The 17,380-nt window shown below is 42.3% G+C and overlaps 1 protein-coding gene across 1 annotated transcript in view; it reads right to left on the reverse strand.

Moving 5' to 3' along the window:
* LOC139752045 (adenosine deaminase-like) overlaps nucleotides 1-17,380 on the reverse strand; it is a 96,681-nt gene that overhangs the window by 62,516 nt on the left and 16,785 nt on the right. The window contains exon 2 of the mRNA XM_071667860.1: nucleotides 3,897-3,958. Coding sequence (XP_071523961.1) covers nucleotides 3,897-3,958 — 62 coding nt within the window. The remainder of the gene's footprint in view (nucleotides 1-3,896; nucleotides 3,959-17,380) is intronic.

A 17,380-nucleotide genomic window follows, 5' to 3' on the forward strand; every position in this document is an offset into this window, starting at 1 on the left:
TATATATATATATATATATATATATATATATATATATATATATATATATATATATATATATAAGGTTAATGAACGGAGTAACACTAGTGTAAGACTCTCCCCACAACACACACACACACACACACACACACACACACACACACACACACACACACACACACACACAAACAAACTTATAGCTGGACAAGAAAGGAGGAACAGAGAAACCTTGATAAGAATCTGTAGACAAGGGAGGAGATAAACCACAACTTTCCAACAAATTCGGCTGGAACAAAATGACAGTTAATGAGCAACTATTAGAGCTAAGTTATTCAGAGAGAAGAGCTGTAGATGATTATATAAGGATATACGAGGAAAAGAATGGCAAATCCAAAAGAATTTTCACGGTTTAAAACTCTACCGCCAGCGAGACAGAACGAGATCTTTGAATTCCTTGAAATATCTAAGAGGCATATGAACAGAATATCACGGGATCTTTACCTAAATAAGGCGCATGGTCCAGATGAAATTTCTCCACATGCGCCGAAAATGTGTCCAAAATATACATGACATGACATGACATGAGAGAAAGAGGGCAAACGTTATACCTATGTAAAGAAAAGAAGACCGGGAGGATGCGCTGAACGACACAACAATCTTCGTCAGTAAGGTGCCGGAGGAGATGATCAGAATGACTCCAGCAAAGGAAAACCTACCTAAGAGGGAGACCACATAGTTCCAGGGGAAAGGAGTCAAGTGCAACAAATCTCTTACATTTTTACGAGTGAATGAGCTCCATTTTAGACAATGAAAAATACTGGGCGGATAATCTGTAACTGGACTGCCAGAAAGAAAATAGCACTGGAGGCTGGTTAAGAAGTTGGATCTCCATGCAGGGATAAGGGGCTTACTCCTGTGATGGAGAGATGGTTATCTTAGTGGGAGGGATCATAGGGCACATGTCCAAGAGCTTTCTCAAAATGGGATGACGTCAGCAGTGGCTTGCCGCAGGGTTCTGCTCTAAGACCCCTGCTTTTCTTGATCTCTGTGAATAAGTTATCAGGATTGGACATCTACCTAATTGTGCATAATTATGCACAATCACCAACGGAAAGATAAAATAAAGTGGTGATTGTGCATATATCCCTTCACGGTGAAGTGAAGGTTCTGCATCTACCTAATCATGTTTGTCATGAGGGAAGTAAAATGCGAGGATTACGTCAACTTATAAGGGGATCAAGACAAACTCTATAGTTGGTCTGATACATACAGTAGTTGATGAAGTTCAAAACCCGAGAAAAAATACATGGAGGATGGGACACAGTGAAGGAAGTTCTCAGCATAAATATTATCTAGTGGGAAATAAACTGGAAGATTCCGTTGGTGAAAGAGACTTAGGATTTGACATTGTCTCTAACCTGTTTTCAGAATCCCATCTTGGGAAAATCGTAACAGAAACAAACTATCTGCTAGCAGATATTAGAAATGCATTCGCTTCCATGGATTAGGATATATTCTAAAAAATTTTAACGTTCTACATTAGGATAAAACTAGAATACTTTTTGCATCTCAAGCATGGTCACTACACTTAAATAAGCACAAAGAACTAATAGAGAAGGTTCAATGCAACATACACGGTGCCAGAATTAAGAGAGGCGAGTTACAGGGAAATGCTAAAGGCCTTGAATTTGTCCACCATGTAACAGAGAAGAGTAAGGGGTGACCTGATCCTAACCTTTAAGTTTTTTAAGCCGGACTGATGACAGTCATTGAACGGTTCTTCGAAATAAGTAGGGATAGAACAACCAGAGGTCATAAAATGAGGTTAGCAAAGAACTTGCTACAAAAGATGTAAAGAAGTACTCTTACAGTATAAAGGTAGTGGATTAATGGAATCAAGTGAGTTAAGAGACTGAATGAGGACAACATACATAGGTATAAAAAACTGTCAGGTAGTAGATAAAGTTTACAGATGGGGTTCTACAAGTGCAGAACTTCCTCCTCGTAAATTACAAAGTTACTGACAAATAATCAAAGACACAAACGCTCGGGTTAATAACCCTAGGGAAGTGGAAGGTGGATTAGGAGGCATTTACGTGGAAGAATGATGAGGACAACGATTAGAAGAAGGTATTCATCGTGAAGGTGTCACTAGTGGAGCGCATCAAGGATCAGTCTTGGACTTTTTGCTGTTCTTGGTTTATGTTCACGGCCTGCCAGGGGAAGTAGAATCATGCGTTTGAACGTTTTATAGATGATGCAAAAGTAATGACAGAAATTAGTAATGTGAAGACATACGAAACATCGCAGGGGGATGTAGATGCTCTAACAGTCTGACAGAATAGATGGATGATGACGCTTACTCAAAGCAAGTGTCGTGTACTATGAATAGGAAGGGGATCTGGACGATCTTGGTGAAACTAGAGTTTGAGTCAAACTGTGATAAAGATATCAGAATGTAAATACTAAACAATGGCATTTGACAGACATGTTGGGAGGAATGTTAGAGCAGGTCATGTTTTACCATCGAAGTTAAGAGCATTTACGTTCAAGCACGGAATTTCTTTAAAGAAAAATATACACTGCATATGTGCGACCAGAACATGAATATAATGTCTACGACTGTGGAACCCCTGCTCAAGGACGCATATATATATATATATATATATATATATATATATATATATATATATATATATATATATATATATATATATATTTACGATGGATGCTCCAGTTACAGACAAAAGTCCACATCATGGCCGGTCATCAACAGAAATATAGAGGTTAATGAAAAGGGGAAAGGAAGAGACAAGAGAAAGTATTTACGAATTTTGGAAGTGAATAACCTGTCTCTTGAAATGTGCCAAGTCATATTTATTGGGGAAGACATGAGAGGGTAGAGAGTTCCAAGGCCTCGAGGTGTAGGGTGAGAAACAGTTATCAAAACGGCCCACCCTTGAGTTGCCGATGGCCACAATAATCACGCGACGCAGCAGCTTGCCGAGTATTGCGTGGTCTAGCTGGTGGTGGGGGCACACAAGAAGCCAGTACATTTAAATAACACAAAGTGAACCAACATTGCGGCGAAGGGAAAACGGGTAAAATTTTGAAGTTAACCTGAGAGAATTCCTAAGTCGGGCCGCTTTAGACTCAATCCTGTCAAGTTGAGAGAGCGCAAAAATATGAAACTAGAATGGAGCCCGAATTGGCAGGTCTGGGCTATGTATTGAGGCTAAAAATACTGCAGTCATCTTCCTTAAAAACTTGGAGTGTAAGAGATCTTAATAATAGACTCACATGATGCTGACTCGACTATCTGATTTGGATATGGTTAGATTTTCCCGAGCTACGTTGGGGAAAATTAAGGTACGCATTAACTCAAAAAGATGAGAACGATGAGATGGCCATGAGACGTAAGAAAATATACTATAACAAAATTGACAGTTAAGATTCATTCTGTGACACTAATGTGTGACACGAATGTCAGTGTCTTAAAATATGGTTGGACTGACATATGTGTTTGAGGAGGACTATATTAGTAGTGTTTCCCTCTGTATTAATAGTATTCTTCATTTCCCGTGGTTACAAAGAGGTGGTACCTACAAATTCTCACACACACACACACACATACACACATACACACATACACAAAGGCACGTTCAGGCACCAGCCAGTTGGCCTCCAGCCTTACCCCACCACCTGCCAGATGGCCTTCACCCGTACCCCACCACAAGCCAGGAGGCCTCCAGACGTACCCCACCACCAAACAGCTGGCCTCCAGCCTTACCCCACTATCAGCCAGATGGCCTCCAGCCGTACCCCACCATCAGCCAGGAGGCCTCCAGACGTACCCCACCACCAAACAGCTGGCCTCCAGCCTTACCCCACCATCAGCCAGATGGCCTCCAGCTTACCTCATGACTTCCCAGATGGTCTCATACCGGATAGCGCCGTCGAGGTGAACATGCAGCTCAACCTGTGTGATAAAAACAAACTGATCAAGAAGGATGACTAGACCCTGAGGGGACACTGCAGTACCCCCGGCAGTGAAGACACTGCTTACTGTAATACCAACATTGACGGAACCATTCAGTTGATAAGGTAAGGTCAGATTTAACTATATTTTTCCTAAGACAACTTTCACAACTTTCTCAGCTTATGACATACTTAATATTAATCACAGACTGATCACAATATATCATTTTTGTTATTGATTAAAACAAAAAAAAAAAAAAATGGTAGGGAGCAGTTATATAGCTGGAGCACAGACGAGATTTCTTTCAATTTCCGTATCGAATATGGGCATCAGTATTTTTGAATTTTCAAGCAGTTAATTTTTTTTCTTTTTTCTAAAGTTAATGACCTGGTGAGTGTTCAGAAAACGATCCTGTAAGGAAAAAGACGATCCGTTTCATGCTTATGCGTCCACATGACCCACTACAGGACCACCATCAGCCTTCGATTAACTTGCAAGGGACGGAAGAAGAAAAAAAATATTGGGGAATAATATAAACGGAGAGAGGAGTAACAATGTAAAAAGACGACAGAATCTATGTGGTGGTGTGGGAAGAAAAGGAGTATGAAATGTGCAAGAGAGGAGACATTTAAATAACTAAAGACACTTTTTTTTTCTTTTTAAGACGCTAACACGTAGGCGCGTCCTTAGTAAAATGTGGCACTTCACATCCTAAAGGTAGATGAACAACACACAGTGGAGGTTCACACAGACCCACAACTCCTGCGGGATGATCGGAGATATTCAATCCGGGTTTGCATGGTCACCCAACAAGCCAGGAATTTCATTCGCTGTGTACGTAATGAAACTTATGTAATGAACCAAATCTGTAACAATTTATGTAATATCAGCCCAATGATGTATGATGAGGATCCTTTGTGACCTTTGTAATCATTTTGCGCTACAGCTCGCAGGATGAGCAGGAGGTCTACTATAAACTTGCCGGATATAATCGGCACAAAGTAAATGTGTATCACAGATCAAAACCTCCGGCGCAGCGGAGGCTGAATTTTCACCTACACGAGCCTGACCGAGAACACCAAGCAGGAGGGAGGGAAGGCTTATGTTACCTGTACTCTCATGGCATTTAAGAAGCCGCGCACGTCCCTCGCTGGGGCGTGACTGAACGTCGCAAAGGTGAGCTCTGTTTTCACAAGAAATCGGTGGAATGGATTTCTTACATACCTCTGTCACACTGGGGTTAGGTTATAAGCAATGTGAGCAGAACATTCATTTGTTTTCTTCGGCAGAAATCAAATCTGCAAAATCAGCTGGTCGCTTCGGTCTCCTGTGTATGAACATTTTCTTCTATTCTTCCAGAGAAGGAAGCGGCCGGTGAGATGTTTTTAAAGAGTATATTCAGATGGCTTTGGAGTTTCAGTTATATAAAAGAAACATATGAATAAAGCATTGCGACGACAGTGTGGTTGAAAGGCACAAAGTAAGGGGCAGGTGGAGGGAAGCAACACAAAATAACGTGCATGAAGTTCACACGGTTCCTCAAACTTAAGCTGGAAATATAGACCCCCAGCTCAGACCTGGTACCATCAACCGGCCAAACTCGGACGGGAAGATGAACAGCTCGATTAGCTGTGTACCGGTGCCGCGTCCGTACTCGAACATGAGTTAGCTAGATCTATAGCTAACAGCATGTATCACTACATAAAAGATAAATTTTCCCTTGATCTATCCCTTGATCTATATTTCAATAAATTTCCTAGTTATATCATCTGTCGACATTTTCGTCAGTGTAACATTATGTCCTACAAGGAAAAAAATATGCGATTAACCATCAGGGAAATGGGTGTGTGTGTGTGTGTGTGTGTGTGTGTGTGTGTGTGTGTGTGTGTGTGTGTGTGTGTGTGTTTAGCACGTGACTGGTGGTGTGGCCAAAGAAGCAGCCTCGTCATCCCTAACTCGCCCCCGAGGCAGTGGCTCTCTCCTACCTCCAGTCATGAAGCTCCTCCTCCTCCTCTTTCACTCTACCGACTAAATGTGAAGAAAAATCCATATCAAACACATATGACAGAAGAGCGAAGAAAAAAAAAAGATGAAGCGAGAATACTTACCAACTTTCCTCCAGAGAATAAACTTTAAGACCTGAATATGAATAAGTATAAACAACTGTAGCCTAATTAAGAAGCTTTGGGACAAATGACTCCTTCAGGAATCACAGGTATCGTGGAACTCCCCTTACATACGCTTGACAATGAACAAGAACGGCAAGGACGCCGGCACCAGGAGCCTCAGTCGTGTGGAGCAGGAGGAGGAACTCGGCACCTTCCTACAACGTAATACAACAGGGCTGTATACCATTTGTGGATGCAAGCGGTAGTGTGTGTGTGTGTGTGTGTGTGTGTGTGTATCCTGCCGTGTGGAACACTGACTCTTTGACACCAGCGATGGGAGCCTGTATACTCTCAGGCCAGCGACATCTGACGCTATAAAAATGCAAGAGGAAGCAACCCTCAAGACTCCATATTTGGTGAAAACATATGATCTCAAAACCACAAACAAATTACTGTTTCCTGACCGTACACTGTTGGAGACTCGACTCGCCACTCATCAGTCCTTCAGATATGTAAGGAATTACAAACTTTTCAGTGCTACCATTCCACCACCTGTTCCGTCAGCTGTTATTTGTGCAGTCCTAGAGTCCAGCTTCGGTTCGACATACGGTAGTATAAACTATAATCAACAGAACAATAGCCTGTTCACCGGGGTCCAGGGTTGTTGTCAGAGAAGCAAAACCTGTGTTGCTGAGGCCTCAAGGGACGTTGCCCGCGCCCTGTCTCCACCCTCCAACACCGCTTGCCGCCTCTAACCTTAATCGTCCAGCTCCTTTCTTCACTCCTCACTTCAATTCTAAACACTTCTACCTCCTCCCTCTAAACCCATCACCTTCCCTAGTCCAACCCAATGGTATCTCATCCCAAATTTTCTTCGTCGCTATACCCCTCAACCCCGTCCTAACATTCTCATGTCCACCTTGCAATAAACCTTCCAACGCAACACCCTTTAACCCAACATCATCATCCTCCCAATCTTACCCTCTCCTTCTTATAACTTTCCACCCTCCACCTTTCACCCCTACATCCGTCCTCTAACACTACATTCTCCTTCTCCCAACCCTAAACCCTCCTCCTTCCAACCGTACACCTTTTTCAGCTCCATACTCTCCTCCTCCCAACCCTACACCTTCCTCTTTCCAACCACACATACCCCTCTTTCTCCAAACGCTACACCTTCCTATTTTCAACCTTACACCCTCCTCCTTCCAACTCTACACAATACTGCCTTAGGCTCTCAGTCAAATTTCTCTTTAACAATTAAATATACTGAAGCTCAGCATTGCTAATAAAAAAAAAAAAAAATCCTTCCTACTGCAACGTGTATAAATTATAAACAAAAATAAACTATAACTCAATATTTTTTAGTGATGTTATGGACGAGAGGAACCTTGAGCTTGTGACCTTATCAGGACGACCAGCACTCACGTTATCTGTGGTCGCTTTCAGCTGGTGACATCAGCATTATAACTTCTCTAGTCCAACCGAGCTAGCGGGCTCACCAACACCTCACTATCACAGCAACTACCCAGGGATCCTGTGGTCTGCACGGCCTTGAAGATATCACAATAGCACCGCCATCCACCGCCTCGGCTAGTAATCTCACTACCTCCATGCAGGGCCTGTCGTCCCCCCTGGGCTAGTGACCTCACTATCCCAATTAGTGCCTCTCGTCTCCTTGGGGTTAATGACCTTCCTATCCTTGCTATTATTCCACAAGTTCCTCAAGGATGGTGTCCTAAACATCACTACAGTTCAGTGTCTCAGGACTCCATGGGCCTAGTGATTTCATCAACATCATTACTTTGTGCCTCTGTCTCTATACCTACAGACCAACACTACTTGGCGCTTGTTGTACCCTTGGAAAGTCACATGACCCACCAGTATCATTCAGTACTTTTCAAGTTTTACATATTCTAATCTCATGAAAAAAGCCCCCGCCCCTCATCCACAATGCGGTGAGGTGCTCACATTACAATAGTACCAACTTCAACCGGCTTCACACGTATAGGCGTGAAGTGATTTTAAGTTTATGTTATTCCCAAATTCTAATAACGCCATTCATCCACTCTATCAATTAATCATGGTCGTATGATCAACCCCATGATCAATAAGTGCAAAGATTACTCTCAGACTAGTGATATCATCATAGCCCTAATTATTTCTCGCCCAACGACCCCAGTCTATAAAGATCTCTCTGGGCTGATGATCTCACCATTGTTCTGTGTTTCTCGTTGACTTGAACTAGTGAGCTCACCACCATTCCAAATGGAAAGGCACAGAGCACGCATGTCGGAGGAGCCTTCTCAAAATGGGTTGCTGTAACCAGCGGGGTACCGCAGGGCTCATTCTTGGGACGGTTGCTATTCTTAATGCATGATTCATCCGTGCCTCTGGTCCTCCTGAGTTAATGACCACATCACCACCATAAGCTGGTGTCTCTAGTCACCCGAGGCTGGTAACTCTACCACCACAACATCTGTACCACGACCACCATCACCACTGGTCTGTGCCTCAAGGCAACCTGGGCTGTTCACTTCATCACCCACGGGAGGAAGAGCAGACAGCGAAACATGTATTCATAAATGGACATAGGAAATACATAACTATAAGCAGTTGATACTTGTACTATTAAAGGCGTGGAACGAAAGATTAAGACATTACAGAGACGAGAGAGAGAGAGAGAGAGAGAGAGAGAGAGAGAGAGAGAGAGAGAGAGAGAGAGAGAGAGAGAGAGAGAGAGAGAGAGAGAGAGAGAGTAGTGTCTGATCCGGATGACAGAGATCTATCACAAAAACGTCTTATTATGTAACTTTCAGGGAGAGATACAGAACGGTGTTACGATGGTTAAAGGGTTAAGGAGAGATAAGAGAGGTTTAAAAAGGACTACGTGAAGTAGAGAAGTGCTAACGAAGAAATATTGCAGGATCTGAGACTAAAAATAAAGAACAAAAGAACAAAATGAAAAGCGAAGAAAAACGAGAGAAAGCATGAGAGCTTCAGGACGAGTCAAGAAGAGTTTGAGAGGCGGTTGGATTATGAAACTGTTAGAGAAAGTGTCTCAGGAAGGTAGCCCGCCCATAAGGTGAGACTACATGATAGTGCAGCAATAGCAGGAAGTGTGTGGCAGTGCCTGACAAGTGTGCACAAGAGGCAGCGTGAGAGTGCCAGAAAGTGTGTACGAGAAGCAGGTAGGCAGTGTTTAGGAGTGCCTGACACAGCGAGTTTGTGTGCCAACGAGAGTTGGACAGAAGCAAATGTTTCGGCTGATATTAAATATAGAAAGCTCACATCCATTGTGCGTCTGTCATGAGTCTGTTGTTTACCAGGCTACAAATCATTAAAGCAGCAACATGCAGCACGAACTATAGGACTTCTCTATAAATAAGGTTTATGTTAAAAGTTGTCCTATGACTACAAAGAGGGGTCTTAAGCAGTCATAATGTCTTTTCACTGTTCATATATTAGTGAGCCTGATTTCCATAATTCACTGCATCTGTCTTTTCGGAGCCTTACTGTCATCGACGGAGAATATAATCCTGATCAGTGTCAACGAAAACTATGATCAAAGTCTCTCTGAGAATTAATGTGTACGTGATTCAGGTGAACGGGGTCTTCAGCGATCTGTACTTTCCCCAGCCTGAGCGTTCGACAGGATATGTGGCTTTCCCATTTTCAGTATATGACGGAATACGTGCTTTTCCAAGCATGATTATACGACATGATAAGCGCATTCCCCAGCCAGAATGTAAGACGGTGGTATTACGAATAAGGCATAATTCTGATTACAGAATACGTCACAACTACATTTCCTCGTTTGGGAGTCATTATCTAGCTTAGACTGGAAAACTTTGTAAGAGTCAAGCCACAGTAAAAAGACACTATGCCTTTAAAATTACATAAGTCTAGAAGTTGTGAACGATAAGAAAAATACATACGGGTTTAAAAAAGAGGCTATTAAAATTAAGAGAAGATTGCCCGGGATAAGACGAGACGGGGCGTGGGAGATATTGCAGTATGTTTTAGTAAATTTTACTCACGTTCAGTTCACTGACGTTGTAGCCATAGAGTACATAAGATAGAACTGATATTTTTTTTTCATTTGTGTCTTCAAGTTAAAGAACTCCCACTTACTCTGTGCAACGAAGAGACTCCAATGGATGGAAAATCCGAACTCTCTACATGTCCTGTATAAACTCTGATCTCATCTAAAGACCATTTAACGAAGCTCCCCACAGTCCTTGATTTAAGTAGTGACGGACTTCCCAACTCACATTTCCGGCTGTTCTCTAGAACCTACTCGTCGCTGACCTGCGGCACGTATTCTTACAGTCGTAATCACTAACACCAGTGGTTAATTGCAAAGTTCACTAATCAAAACGAGGAAATAAATCTTCAAGGGAAATATCACACACTGTCCTCAAACAGAACAAGCTGCTAATCGCTTGTTGACCAAAGGGTTACGTTGGCATCTCGGATCACAGTGTTGTGTTCACCTTCCAAATAATACTGACAAAGGAACAGAACACCGTCCGCACTACATGGCTCTTGGATAAGGGCATTTGTACTCCATACTTATAGTAAAACGAAAAAAAAAAAAAAAGAAATTGTTCCACTGATCGGTTGGCGACCTTTTATATACAAATATATACCCCACTATCAGTATGTTGCCGAACCATTAGCCTAACCCTGGTTTTGGATGGGGTTTCCGAGGAGGTTGAAGCTAAGTAAGGAGATTCGTTACGGTTTAAACGACGTTCATCTAAATAAAACAAGAACTAATGTGAGGTGGCCTAACAGACTATGTATAACGCTAGAATATCTCACAATGGGAAGCAGACAGCATGAGTAATATTAATATTAGCTCAAGTTCAGGTGGACACCAGGTAAGAAGAGTCATGGATTCTCGCCGCACAAGGCTATCCCACACGTTAATGTACTAGCTTCATAATTTGCAGAAAAGGGACAAGCTCCGGACTCCATAAAAACGACAAATGGTAACACCGACAGACACTACTGCGACCAAGCTAACGTTTGAGGGTAACTGACATTCTAAAAGCAACGAAATCTGATCGAGTCAGCTAAAGACTCTTTCCAGGGTGCTCTACTGGCCTTTCAACCTATTTCTCTACTATACTGTGCCTTCCTCGTACATGGGTAAATGGCAAAGCCTTTTACAAAAACGCGCAGTCTGTACCACTTCATGAGAAGAGTTGAATGTACTTACATGAAGAATTATAGAGTAGTATCTCTTCTTTCCAACATCGGTAAAATACTTAAATAATTTCACAGCCTGTGATACAGACTTCGATGGGCATCATTTGCTAAACAGAAGACACAAGGGGCACACAGCAGCTTATTTCCTCCTGAATCTCTCCACAACCTGGCACCAGCTGCTAAACCACTCTAAAATCATCAGTGTCATCGCACTGAGTGGTGTGGGGGCATCAGGGACAAACCGCAAAACTACGGTCGCTTGTCAGTATCTTACGCCTCCTCGGCGACAATCTGTACAGAGGTGTTCTTATAGTTGCGATCACTAATGCCAAAGGTTATCTAAAAAGTTTAGTTATTACAACAACAAGGAAACTAGCCCCGTAAGGAAAATATCACACACTGTCTTCTAGACAGTAAAAGCTGCTAACCCCAAAATGATGAACAAGTCCGCTCATATCTGGAAGGTGCTCCGCTCGTTTGGTCGGCAAGTTTCTCATCGCATACTATCCACCAGAGTAGAAGAGAATTGAGCAAAGCCATTCATGTTCATCCTTGGAACCAACTGGCAAGACCAAACATGACTTCAATGTCTCATACATCAGAGACGTGACGGGTTCGACTATCATGTACAAGGCTAAGGTCCTCAAGGTTCTACATTTCTTTGGTTTTGCCGCTAACAGTGGCTTATTTTGTGTACTGGCCATACTCGTCCTGTGAGCAGTAGTCACAACAAATTCAAAGGGTTTTTGACCCAAGTGGCCAAATAATCACACCATCAAACGCTACACAGTTGGTTCATTGCCTAAGCCTGAAGTCTTTTCATAGGTTCATTCACTTTAAGTGGAAAAGGGACATAATTTCAAAATGTCAGGTATTTTACCATTAACAATAAGGTGCTCTGCCATTTCTTGCACAATTTCTTTGGTGTAATATATCGCTGAAAAGCTCTTGTATAGCAACCGAAATGGTGCGGGCAGAAACATGCTTTAATAATTATAACCTACTCGGGTGTTTGTTATTAAAGATGCAAAGGTTGATGGATGATGGAAGGACGAAAAAAAGGACGAAATTTCCATTGCTTCGATGTTCGTGGAAAATAGGTATCATAAATATTAATCCTTGTGTGACTGGTCTCCACACACAATCTATGAGAAGCTGCAGCTGGGTGCATGACACTAGTCCAAGCCTTAGTGGCAAGGACACACGCTCAAGAGAACACTAGCCGAAATAATACCTGCAGAATAGGGAGAAAGCAGCAACACCATTACATATGAAGGAATGGTTGAAGAAAGGTGATAGCTGGAGAACTTATAAAGAGAAAGGCTTTTGTTTCATTTCTGGCCAAGAGTGGAATCAGGGACGAATAGCCCAAGATACGCGAGCAGTACTCCATTCGAAAATGAATAAAACCAGTGTAAATATGGAACAACTGCTCAACAGCAAAAAAGCACTCTCCCTGCATAGTGAATTTCCGTGCACTGATGTCAAGAGCAACACTTCTTGCTAATACGGCAAGTAGTTCAGGAGTTGTCCATAGCTGGGGTGGGGAAATACACGAAACGTAAAAGCAAAGATATAGAGGGCAAAGAAACTGAACCAGACAGCTACAGAGCCGAGAAACTAAAATTCATGGGGGCGGAACAGTCGGTGTTGTTAATGTACTCCTAAAAAGTAGACACAGCGTTTGGAGTGGAAACGACGGTGGAAACTACAGTTAAAAATCTGTTAGTGTAAGGAAGGGGCAGCCCTTGATAGGGTCATGGGCAGGGTTTCAGGAAAAAGAAGCAGATCAGGGGAAGAACACAATCCAAAACAGTGTTCTCGTCTGAGTCAATATCTCTACCTACACACTTTCCCCGTAACTACTTAGTGGTCAGTCTTATGAGTGAAACCTACAGCACGTCCAGCTGTAGCTTCAGCTTGGCGGTGCCCTTCTCAATGGCTACTTCTACAACGATCTATCATCCTAGCATTCACTCGAATTAAGATTGTCTATTAAAAAATACAATAATGCATAAAATCAACCTCCAGCAAGTTACAAGACAAATCTGTATAGGTTTGCAGATATATGATAAGATCAGATATGGAGTATGTTACTGTCGATAAAACACGGACGTAATCAAAGTTATGATTAAGAAAGGAGATAAAGTTACCATTTGCCTCCTCTTTTCGACATTATTTCCGTGACTAGTTAGTGTAGAATAGAAAAAAAAAATTGACAGTCTGAAAGACAGATATATCTTTAAAAAATGACGTAAATAGACCGAGGGGATGTAAGAGTGTGTCGAAAGAAATCTTACGAGTCAAGCATCACCAGCATGTTCAACACTGAAAGGAAGCTGACGTGTGAGTCAGCCGGCCGGGTAAGTGACAGCAACAAGCTAAACTAGCTAGCCAGCCAGCCGGCTGGGTGTTCCACTGCCAGTCCTAACTACACTTGTTTGCTACATTTGAATAAAGGTAAGAGAAGGTTGATCTACTTCTCTGTGACCTGAGGAGTGGGCTATTTGTATATACAGCCAGTATGTACGACATGTTACAACAGTTTGATGTATATCTTTCATGTACGCACGACGAACATAATGATTTAAGCTGCTATACAGATTTGCTCATTTTCTCTGACTGTATAAGTATATTAATTCCAGTACCATAATTCTGCATCACTGTATCATTTGATGTATTAAATGTATAATACAAGACTACGTCACGAACAGGATTCAGTAATTCTCATCTGAGACATCGATGAGGAATGAACAAGAGTTTTCATTGTTTTGCCTCTAAAATTCTATTATTAGACCATTTTACTAAAACATGACCTATAGTCTCTAGGACAAAAGTAAAACCTTACATACATACGCTTGCAGGCATACAAAATTCTCAAGCATGACTGATAGAAAATACATGGTTGCACAGTCCTTCGATCGGACCCTTCAAGACTAAGTTCAAGGTATAATACTCGCAAATTACAGCGACGTGCTCAAAAACCTTGATGTTTTCAAGCATCATCCCGTCGTGTTCAAACATCGTAAAGTCGTGCTCAAGCATCATGCTCATGCGTAGTCCTGTCGTGCTTCAGAAGTTAATATCAATCTAAAGCATTTGCAACTCAGGCTTTCCTCCAAATAACACAATTAGTACAGCAAGAAACGGGAAGTTTGTCTTGTCATAAAGGGACGTAGTGAAGGGAAGGAGGAAAGGAGTTATGGGGAAGTGTATTGTGACGAGATGTGGTGGTGGTGTTGTGGGGTGTTGTGGGGTGGGGTGGGATGGGGGAGTGAGCCGTAGTGATGCAGAGGGAAGGGGGTGGAGAGGTGAACCGTAGTGGTGGTTGATGAGGGGGACCAACTTAATGACAAGGCGGCGGGGTCACAGATCTCGCCCACCACAATAATGCCATCGCTACCACCAACAGCAGCCGCGTCACTAACAGCGTCGCCACCACCACCACCACCGTTCACCGACCTATTACCAAAATACTCCCTGCCGCTGCTTCTGTCGTTGTTCGTTGCAGTCAACATAATGCGTTACTTCTATAATCTAGGGAGTCTCTGCAACTCAAATGGTTCTATCTTTATCCTCTGTATACATTCTATTTCATCATTTCTATCAGTTTAAACTGATTATCGCCCTCTGAATTGCTTATACTCAGCTACTCGTGCAACAAAATCCAATTTTTCCTACAGCTTACACGCTTCTTACACAGCACTATCTTCCCGGCACATCTTAAAACGTCTATGCTACTTATAGTGCACTAACATTACCACCTATCTTGTGATATAGTACTTGATCTTCTTAGTATTTCATACTCATCCTTGTGTCCTAGCTACTTACACTGCACTTTTGTTTCTTAAGCTACGGCGTCCTTGTTACTAACACTTCTTTGTTACTTAGGCTACGGTGTCCGTCACATCGTTCTTAGTTATGCTACAGTGCTTCTGTTAAACAATGTTTCTTAGTTATGTAAATGTTCCTGCTACTTACTTTTCTATAACAAGCTTGTGTCCTTGCTATTTACACAGCTGTATTCAAGTTACGATGTACCTTCTCCCTACACAACTTTATCCTTAACAAAGACATAGTGTCCCGGCCACTTACACTGAACATTTTACTTATGATACAGTGTCCTTTCTACTTACAAGGTCTTTGGTTTCTTATGTTACAGCCTACATCCACACATTGCCTTCTTATAAGAGTGTGTTCCTACAACTGACGCGGCTCTCTCTTTGCCCCTTAGGCTACAGTTTCCTGATAATTATGTAGTTCACTCTAGGCTGCTTTTCACTCTACACTGCAACGTTTTTCCTACTTACATATACACCAAATTCCTTATGCTTGTGCCCATGCTATTTATACCGTTCTATCTCTGCTACTCTCACGCGGCAGCGCCCTTTCTACGTATCTCCAATCAAGGAGCTACCTTTCAACTGTTGCACTATTGCCTAACCTATTCAATAAACAACTCTTGCTGCCTCTGTCTTAACTAAACCTACTCCAGGTGATCTTCACCCTCAAGTGTCAATGGTCGATCCCCATGAAGGACAGAGGCTAGAGTGAATGACCAGAAATCTTAAGCAGAGGACATTAATGCAGATCTTGGACCGCTCATTACGTCATCAGCGTTAAGACTCATACGCTCGACGCCTACCGGTTGCATCCTGCATACTCTTAGGGCATACAAAAAAGGAAGGAGAACGAACTGAAGTGCCGGCAATGCCACAATTATATAACAGTGATAGCCAATCTAAAAAGTGACTGTACAATGGCAGACAGTGTGAGAGCATATGTGGCAAAGTTCCGATTCCGTAAATAACTTCTCTCGTTTTTGGTGTTTCAATATTTGCTTTGAAGAGTTGCAGCGACTGCAGACCAACTTGTAAGTTAACATGATAACTCTTGTCTATAAAATCATTACAAATAGCATATAGGCAGAAATCTCGCAATGCTAAAATATTTACAGACATTAACTATTTAAAGTAACTGCAAGAATAAACTTTTTGCTGATCTCCATAAACTAGGAAAAACAATACAAAGGTTTTTTCGCACCAAAAACAATGTAAAAATATCCATATTATCTAATGATGTTTTAATCGTTAAGCTGTTCAGTGAGCCTGGCGAATCGATTACTTTTTTATGGTAATTTAGTATATGTCTAGTTCAACCTATTAGGTCCCCATCTCTTTATCATACAAATGTGTAATTTCTTCATGTTCGTTATCAAATATGGCAACTAAAGAAAAAATCATATGTTTGAAACTTTTTGTTTGCTCTACTGTTGCAAACTGGAGATCAAATTACTCAAGTCGTTAATCAAGTACTGTTGCCAGATACGTCATCCCGGGGTCGAGGCTTGAGAGTTTATCAGAATAATGTTTCAGAGGTGGGAACTTATTCTCACTGTGACTAAATTATTAATCATTACACGAAGCGTATTTTATAGGAATGGGCTCTAAACAAACTTTTTTTTTTCGTCTCACGTGTTTGATTCATAAGAAAATCATGGTCATCGTATAAGTTGCCTCAAATCGTTTAATGTTTAACGTTTAATCTTTAATGACAATTTTTGTTCCATAAACTTTCCTGACGAGCACTGCTTCACCTTGCGAGCTCCCTAGTTCTTCTGGTGGTGAAGCTTTCTCACACACAAATTCTGTCTCCTTATTACAAGCCCATCTGTGGTGGCGGACACCCACTGAATCATATTACATGAGCGCCACTATCCTCTCGACAACACATCCTTCATCCCTTGCCTAAACCACTCACACACATATATGAGGGGCTGATGGGCAGCGGTGGGTGTGGGTAGTTGTTGTCAAGTGAGTGGGTAGTGGCTGTCTTGTGGTCGGGTAGTGGCTGTCAAATGGGCGATTAGTGGCAGTCAAGTGGACGGGTAGTGGCTGGCTGTCAGGTGGACGGAATGAGGCTTGCAGGTGGGTAGACTGGGGAATGCTGAGTGTGTCCAGCCATGTGATAGAATTGGACAGCATCATCAACAAAAGGGCGAGCTGGGGGTAAGGATGGGGAAGGGGAGGAGGCCCATCCAGCTGCAACCAGCCCTCAGGAGACAGACATCACCCCCACAGCTCTGCCCCAGACGCCG

The sequence above is a fragment of the Panulirus ornatus genome, chromosome 12, assembly GCF_036320965.1.
Source record: "Panulirus ornatus isolate Po-2019 chromosome 12, ASM3632096v1, whole genome shotgun sequence".
NCBI classification, from domain to species: Eukaryota; Metazoa; Arthropoda; class Malacostraca; order Decapoda; family Palinuridae; genus Panulirus; species Panulirus ornatus.